The sequence below is a fragment of the Phalacrocorax carbo genome, chromosome 2 (assembly GCF_963921805.1).
Source record: "Phalacrocorax carbo chromosome 2, bPhaCar2.1, whole genome shotgun sequence".
In the NCBI taxonomy this organism is placed as follows: Eukaryota; Metazoa; Chordata; class Aves; order Suliformes; family Phalacrocoracidae; genus Phalacrocorax; species Phalacrocorax carbo.
In genome coordinates this window covers 5,075,093-5,083,194 of record NC_087514.1, presented here as the reverse complement: position 1 = coordinate 5,083,194, position 8,102 = coordinate 5,075,093, and the positions used below count along the sequence as shown (strand labels likewise).

Genomic DNA, 8,102 nt, shown 5'->3' with positions numbered 1-8,102 from the left:
CCTCAAGCTGCATCAGGGGAGGTTTAGACTGGATATTAGGGAAAATGTCTTTACTGAAAGAGTGGTCAGGCATTGGAACAGGCTGCCCAGAGAGGTGGTGGAGTTACCGTCCCCGGTGATGTTTAAAAAAAGTTGTGTAGATGTGGCATTTTGGGCCACGGTTTAGGAGGCCTGGGGGTGTTAGGTTGACAGTTGGACTTGATGATCTTAGAGGTCTTTTTCAACCTGATGGTCCTTAACCTTTCTACTTCTTCCTGTAGCTCTGCCACCAGGCTGAGCAGCTCATCCACCTGGTCATACCTCACACAGCTGATCTCACTGCAGCCATCCCTTACCAGTGAAAGGCTCTGTCACTCCCTGTAGCCTGAGACCTGCGTGGCTTCATGTTTTCCCTGGGGCCTCTGTCTGGGTTGCCACACCCATTCTGGTGAGTGCAGAGGACAGGGTGTTCTGCCAGGTGGATACCATAGCTAAGCTACTTCCACGAGAGTGATGACCACCAATTGAACTGACCTTTTCAGTTAGTAGGGCAATGACACCTTTCCTGCGCCAACTGCCATGCCACACCCTGTTTGCTCACTGCTGTCACTCACACTCCCTAGGTTACTTTTTATAGATGGCAGGGCAGTGGCCGCAGTTGCTCTGGCAATGCCCAGGCCTCGTCAGCATCTCCTGGAGAGTCTCTCCACTGCCCTGGCATTGACCTGCCTCAGGAAACCCCCAGGGTGTGCTGAGATCTGCTGTTCTGCTGCGCACTGGGCTGGCTCCACAGCAGCTCACATGAACAACATTGTGAAAAAATGCTGTTTAAGTAACTTCACTGGTGTCTGGAAGTCAGTTGATTGCACGTAAATAGAAAATAAAGCTCAGTTTTGGTAGGGAAGGTATTGTGATTAAGTACCCACCTCTCACTCAAAATAACTATTTTTCTCATGCTCCTTTCAACAAAAGTTTTTCAAACCAACTTCCCATCTTTCTGAAGGAATGAAAAACATGCCCATCTTGCCAAGTCACCATTTAAAATAAAAATACGCAGTCCTGACTGATTCAGCTGCATTTGACTGAGCTGAACCGCCTCTGTTCATGTTGCTGTTACCTGGACCACAGTTTGCAGGGGACTCACTCTATTTGCTGAAAGAGCAACAGATCAAGCGTGATGGCTTCAGCCCTTCCTACAGGCACCTTCTCAAAGATCTAAATCCATCCTGTGTCCCAGGGCTCTGAGCAAGCACTATGGCACATGACCTGTACCCTGCGTGACTTGAGTGATGTCCATCAAGTGCGCATCTGTCAGGAACACATGAAAATCAGAAAAGATTTATTTTTCATAATCTGATCTTTCAGAGTGAAATGCTGGAATTTGCTACAGATCATGAGGTTACAAAGTTCTGTAGAAGTCAGAAAGTGTGAAATTTTCGCAAATGGCTCATTCTGCCCCTCTTTTTCCATATTTTTACATATGGACATTACAGGAAATTGTGAATTTAAGTGATGACACCCTAAATAACCACACCAATTAAATCCAGAACATGGTGCATAGTAACTTTTTTTTTTTTTGACAACTTTAACAAAAGTTAGCAATGCTGTATTTCAACATTATTGGTATTAGTTTGTATGTCCATCGAAGGTCTGGGGGCATCGCCTGACACAGAGTGGCTCCCAGCCACTCCCGTCCACCACGTTAACCTCGTGGTAAATCACTATGTCGATGGTGCCACCTCTGGTAAGTATTCCATATTGTATTTCTTTTTTTGGTAGTTCACAGTCCGTGCTCCCTCTCTTCTGCATAATGACGACACATCTTTTAAATGTTGTGGGTTTTTTTTCTGACACGAAGGGCGGGTAGGGGGGAAAACCCAAAACCTCTACGAGGAGACATCTTTAAGGCGGAGGGTTCTGCAGCAGCGCTCCGCGGCGCATCCGCCAGGAAAGGGAAAGGGTCTTTCCCACGGGCAGGATCCGACCCTGTCCCTGCGGTGCGCCGAGGCAGGCAGGGAGGGAGCCCCAGCGCCCCCGGGAGGCCGTACGAAGCCGCCTGCGCGCCGTGTCCGCTCGGGCGCCGCTACGCTCATCCGAGCGCTGCCGGCGCTCCCGTCATCCCCCGCTAGGCTGCGATTGGCGGAGCGCTACACTGACGGCATTGGCCAGGGCTGCCCTGCCGGTCACGGGTTGGGCGGCGGTGCTGACGACACTGTCGCGTCTGAGATTGCCGGGTCTGCGATTGGCTCAGGGTGCCATTATAAAGCTCCCCCGTGAGGAGGCGCCCCTTTTCCTCCCTGGCGGCCTAAGGTGCTCTGTCCTTCAACTGAAGCTAAGGCCGTCCCACCCCGGCGACTGGCACCGCGCCCCCACCATGGCCTCCGTCTCCGAGCTCGCCTGCATCTACTCCGCTCTCATCCTGCACGACGACGAGGTCACCGTCACGGTGAGTGCGGGCCCCGGCCCCGCCGGCACAAGATGGCGGCGTGCCGCGGCATGGCGGGCGGCGCGGCGGGCCCGGCCCGGCCCGGGCTGGCTGCTGAGCGCCTCTCTCGTTGCAGGAGGACAAGATCAACGCGCTCATCAAGGCGGCCGGAGTGAACGTGGAGCCGTTTTGGCCGGGCCTCTTCGCGAAGGTGGGCGAGGCGGAGCGCCGGGCGGGCTGAGGGCTGGCCGCAGCGGGGCTGCCTCGGGCATCCGCTCCCCTCGGGAGCGAGGGGAGAAGGCAGGGGCGGCGGGAAGCGTGTGGGGCCGCCCCCGTGGCGGTGGGGGGGAGCTCTGGGTGCGGACCGCACCTAAACAGGGGCTCCCCGGCCGTGCTCACCCGGGCAGCAGGCCCATGCGCGTGTAACTTCGAAAGGCGGCTTTTAACGAAGGTAAAAAGCCCTGAGTTATGGTGACTCCGCTGGTGGGAGCGAGGCAGGTCGCCGCTTTGTCATGCTGTGGTTGCATTGCCATGCTCGTGGCGTGACTTGGCAGGTGGACGGGGCTGAAGCAAAGCTGCCCCGCGCACCCCGTGTTAACGAGGCTTTACCGCTGCTTGTTCTCCTCAGGCTCTAGCTAACATCGACATCGGAAGCCTGATCTGTAACGTAGGAGCTGGTGGTGGTGGTGCTCCAGCTGCAGCTGCTCCTGCTGGTGGCGCTGCGCCTGCGGGCGGTGCTGCCCCTGGTAAGTGGGCTTCTGTGCCCAGTATAGTCATCTTCAGCTGGAAGAAATACTTGGTTGAAAAGCTACTTACCAGCTTGAGAGTCAGCTTGGCTCTTCCTCTTGCAATTTTAACGTGGTTTGTGCTTTGTAGTGTGCACGTGGGTGTTTTAGAGCAAAACAGACCCTCACCTTTAGAAAGGCTGGAATTGCACTTTGAGTCAGTGTATAGAATTAGTACTAGCTCAGAACTAAGGCTGATCTTTCTGTCATCACCATTGCCTCGTGATGGCTCAAGTGAGAGCAGCTGCTTTTTAAAGCTTTTCAGATTTGATAGGAATTAATTTTGAAGGCACAAAACCACTTTCCTAGTAGTAGAAACACTGGTTTCCTTGGGCTGTTATTTGAACTTGTTAGGCTTGCTCAGGTCTTGCTTCTTGACATTAATTATTGTATGTGAAATCACCTGTCACATGTGACTCTTAAGAGCCGATAAAATGGAATAATCCTGATTCCTCTTTCCTTTATAGCTGAGGAGAAGAAAGAAGAGGAAAAGAAAGAAGAATCAGAGGAATCTGATGATGACATGGGCTTTGGTCTTTTTGACTAATTAGTTTTGTACCTGTCTGTAATAAAGAACATTTAAATATACTCTTGTCTCTAATATGGATGTATGTGAAGGGGAGTGGATGAAGGATGGTTATGGTACCTGCAGGTAGCAAACCCACTGTCATCACATGTTAATCAAGGGTTTTACAACTTTCTGTGTCGGATCTTCACACTTGGCGTGGGCATAGCACGGTGACAGGTAAGGCTGCTAATCTCATTCACAGCATATGGACAAAGGCGGAAGTGCAGCCCGGGTGAGCGTGGCATGCGGTAACAGCCTGGCAGGTGCAGGATGTGGTTGTATTCAGAAGTGCTGCAGTGTCTTGGTGAAGCTCTTAATGCTTTAGCAACAGTGCAGCTTCCGCCAGGTGACTTCTAGTACTGGGTAATTTAACCTGTTCAGGGGCAGCTACAGGCTGTGGCACAGTAGGGATTGTGCACACTTTGCAGCAGAGGATGGTTGTTGAGCCTGAAGCCTTTTTTCCCAGTCTGAAATTCTCAAAGGCCCTTGTTGGAGGCTGCGATAGTATTTATTAATGAGTAGATCTAATTTAAAAGCGGAGTGAGCTGGGCACCAAGCCTAGGTTGTGTATGGCGTGTAATTTTTTTGCCTTTCCAGAAAAAGGGAGCACCTCTGGAAACTGCAGAAACGGCGTTGAAGGGTTGGTATGGAAGATGTGTAACTTCACATATAAAAGGAGTAACTGAATAAAAGTATGTCATTCTAAAATAACTCTTGAACAGGACATTTCCTGAGCAACTGAGCAAGGTAAGGGCTGCCGTTATCTAATGTGTATTCTACAGTAGTAAATGAGAATTGCACATTAGCAGAACGTTCAAGTGGGTAAGAAGGACCCCAGAGGTGTGTAGGAGGGTTGTTCCACCTCTAGACCCACCATGGAAGCCTGCTGCACTGTCCCATGTTCCCAGAATGCTGGAGCTCATGTCTTTTGAAAGATGCAGACACCCATGGAAGAATTCAAAAACTCTTAAGGGGAGTATAAGGAGTGACACCAAGTAATGAGCCACTTACACAGATGAGAACACTGACTTGTTCTTGTGTGCCAGAGTTGGAGGAAAAACTGCTCTCTGGAAACTACTTACATCTTGGATTTCCCCCTTGGCTGTGTACTATTGCCCATTAAGTCGTGCATACGTGAATTCTTAAAAGCTTGTGGATTAGGGTAGGGGGAAAAATTCTACACAGAGAAAACTCACAGTAGTTTCTTATGCAGTGCATGCACACACAAAATAATATACCCAGAATTTCACTGGTAACACCTTTTTAATAGGTCAAAGTAACTGTACAGTTCATTATATTCTTCCTGAGAATAATTTATATCCCTCAACAGCAAAAAGGGAGCGTGGATTTTATTTTAACAGAACAGATGGCATAACTGGAAAACCAAGGAAAATCTAATTACACTGCTCTACTGTAACTTGTCCCAGGCAAGATAGACAAAAGGATGGGTTAGTTAACTACAGTGGGTTTAAAATATTCAACATGGCTTTAATCTGTTTTTATAAATTATATAAAAATGGGGGACATGAATGGTTACAGAACTCTAAATGCAGCTCTGAATTGCTCTGGTACAAAGCAGCATTTTTGCTTCCAAGGAAAACAACGTTGCTACAAAAGAACTGGCACATTATTCTGGTGAAAAAGATGAGTTTTCAGTCGTGTTCTACAGCTAGTTCCAAACAAATGCTTCACACATTCACATAAAAGTAAAAGGCAGGAAGATGAAGAGGGCTTTAGTTTTGTCTTGAAATGACTGAAGTCTTGAAAATATAGCTTTTTATTCTTTCTCTGTAAATTGTGATTAGCATATTGCGACGTAAGTGTTCTAATAAAAAAATTCCAGTCTGGATAGTTCATATACTGTGGGCAAGAATTCTCAGCCCTGAGGTTTCCCCGAATTCTTCACTTCACAATATCGTTCTTGGATCTGCTGCTCGGACGGTTCTGGCTCTGAGACCGTAACCCTGTGGCAGCTCTAGGCTAAGTGTGTCCCATGCGATGGTATAAAACTGAAGTGCGCTCCATAGCTGTGATTTCCCGAGGACTTCTGTACAGACTTCATCTTGTGATAATGCCACGTTTTGAATCCCAGACCAGCTTGGCCTTATGATAAAAACTTGGTTAAACTTTTGTAATGAGAGAGAACCAACAGCTGTCAGTCAGGTCTGCTGAAGCAAGAGGCGCTGGCAAGCCAGGACTACACTGGGTTAATCCTCACTGCTGGTGGAAGGTGAAATAACATCCTTTCGCAAGCAGAATTCTTAGTCTGATGAAACTCTTCCCTCAGTACTTAGTGCGGTCTGGACTGACTGATCATTTTCAGTCTGGCTTGATCAATAACATCCAGCAAGTTTTTGGCATCCACTGCCAGAGCATGAGCAGCTGTCAGCATTTGCTTTTTGTACTCCTGCTGCAAGCTGGTCATGACATACTGCTGTGCCAGTTTCATCTTGTTAATGAGCTCGGCCAAGTCTGAGTTCAGCAGCTTCTGTGCCATCTCAATCTGGAACAAGAAGATTCAGTCAACTCTCACTTGTTAGAAGCACTGCACCCGTGACAGCACCACTACAGAGCAGCAGCGCTGTCTACCTGCCCTCAATAGCCCCTGCTTGAGCTTTCTGATCGAAGCTGGGCCAGTTCTCTGGGCATCACACAGAGCTGCTGGAATCTTGGCGCCTGCTGCTGTGCTGCGTGGACATCATGAGCAGCCTTGTCAGCTGCTGAGCTGCCTGCCTTTATAAACAGCACTGAGACCCAAACTGCTGGTAAGGAATTTGAACCCAGGTTGAAGAATTAACACCTTGTTCTAGGTTTCCAGGTCCCTAATTAGCATCACCTTTTTTATTACTATTATTAAAGTAGCTCTAAAGCAGTAAAAAATAAAACAGGTCAAGAACCTGGATACAGGTTACTTAGCAGAACCAAACAGCTGAAGTCAGGATGATTCTCTAAGGTGGCACTTAAAGACCCATCCTCCAGCTTTCTCATTATCACACTCATTGAAGGTTTTGAAGGAAAACAGTTTTACTCCTGACTCATGAACTTCAGTGAAAAGATCTCAGTCACTTCTCATCCAGAATTAGGTTGTTGTTATAGGATCTCTCATCAAAACCTTCCAGCTGCACCAAGCTATGCTCAGTTACCCATTCAATGACTTTGTGAGCTGTAGTTTAATGAAAGATTAAACTTGCACTAAGTTCCATGTTAGCACTGCTAACGGTTTTCATGTCAACTTCATATGTGCACGTGTTGTATGCTCTTCAATTACATCCAGTTTGAGCGGCTTCACTGAAGTCAATACAAGCCTGCGTCCACACAGCAAACGGATTCTAATAAAATTAATTTCACAATGATTTACGTGAGGGCTCGTGCTGCTTAGTGAGTCAAAACACGTCCAGGCAGCGGTCCTGGCTGGGGCTAACTTGAAATGTAAGAGCCTGAGCATCAGGTGAGGGGAGCTCTACGTACCTCTCTGTGGGTGCTTGCAGGAAGCACGGGGAGGGTCTCGTCTACCGTTGCCAGTAAGGTTCTTAACGCCAAACCAACCTCCTAAGAAAAACAAGCAATTAAGAAAATAATGTTTAAAAACTTGGAATGAATGGATGAGGGACTTGTAGCCAGAGTGCAGGAAGCAACCGATACACTTGATCCCTTGTCTGGGTAGGGAGTTAGAAAACCCCACTTATGATTCCATGTTTCACCATCAAAACAAAATGCCAAAAGGGTTAATTAAAAAAAGTGCTTTTTAAAAAGCGGAATGTAGATAAGATAGCGCACAACTCGCTGCCCCTGGCTAAGCACAGGCAAGCTGGGGTATAAAAGCACCGTTTCCCACAATACCGTTAACAGTATCCAACGCTCCAGCACCTGAACCACAAGTCACTCCCCCCGCCGCAAACACAAAAAGCTTTTCTACTTCCAACTTTCCAGAAACCTTCTCCTGTGCCACTTGACGACCTTGTTCAGGAGCGAAACAAAACAGTGATTTTAGGAATTCCCTCCATACCTTTACCATGGGTACATACTCCTCCGGCGGAGCTGGCTGTATTTTACTGGACATTTCTATGACCGCTTTCACCAGCCCAGTTACATTCTCGTAGACTTTGTCGTTGGAGCGGTCCAGGTTGGCCGTAGGAGGAGGGCTGATCTCCTGCGGCTGAATCTGGAAGCAGAGAGGGGTGGTTTAACCTCCTGTCCCCAGCAGATGGGGCTCAGCAACTTCCCAACCTCTGCAGAGCGCCCGGAAGGTCTCATATTCACAACAGCCCCCCCCACCCCCACCTGGTCCAGCTGGGTCCCCCGTCCTGGCTGAGCACGCTTGAACTTGGATCTAAAGGAAGTTTCC

At 48.5% G+C, this 8,102-nt stretch overlaps 2 protein-coding genes across 6 annotated transcripts in view; one reads left to right on the top strand and one right to left on the bottom strand.

The window, feature by feature from the left end:
* The first annotated feature begins 2,253 nt into the window (after positions 1-2,253).
* Positions 2,254-3,777, top strand: RPLP1 (ribosomal protein lateral stalk subunit P1). Its single transcript, XM_064442024.1, has 4 exons — positions 2,254-2,425; positions 2,541-2,615; positions 3,033-3,150; positions 3,657-3,777. Exons 1-4 carry the CDS (start codon positions 2,354-2,356, stop codon positions 3,734-3,736), a joined length of 345 nt encoding a protein of 114 aa, XP_064298094.1. The 5' UTR covers positions 2,254-2,353; the 3' UTR covers positions 3,737-3,777.
* A 1,224-nt stretch (positions 3,778-5,001) lies between these two features.
* PTK2 (protein tyrosine kinase 2) overlaps positions 5,002-8,102 on the bottom strand; it is a 233,649-nt gene continuing 230,548 nt past the window's right edge. For all 5 annotated transcript variants that reach the window (XM_064442021.1, XM_064442023.1, XM_064442022.1 and 2 more), the window contains 3 exons: positions 7,764-7,919; positions 7,226-7,306; positions 5,002-6,260 (listed from right to left, as the gene is read on the bottom strand). In XM_064442021.1, the coding sequence (XP_064298091.1) occupies positions 6,048-6,260; positions 7,226-7,306; positions 7,764-7,919 (450 nt within the window). In that variant the 3' untranslated portion in view covers positions 5,002-6,047. The remainder of the gene's footprint in view (positions 6,261-7,225; positions 7,307-7,763; positions 7,920-8,102) is intronic.

Bases quoted from the DNA above. Each gene is read 5' to 3' on its own strand.
- RPLP1 (XM_064442024.1), top strand. From the start codon at position 2,354: ATGGCCTCCGTCTCCGAGCTCGCCTGCATCTACTCCGCTCTCATCCTG. The intron at 2,426-2,540 runs GTGAGTGCGGGC...CTCTCGTTGCAG, and splicing joins ACGACGAGGTCACCGTCACG to GAGGACAAGATCAACGCGCT. The intron at 3,151-3,656 runs GTAAGTGGGCTT...TTTCCTTTATAG, and splicing joins TGCGGGCGGTGCTGCCCCTG to CTGAGGAGAAGAAAGAAGAG.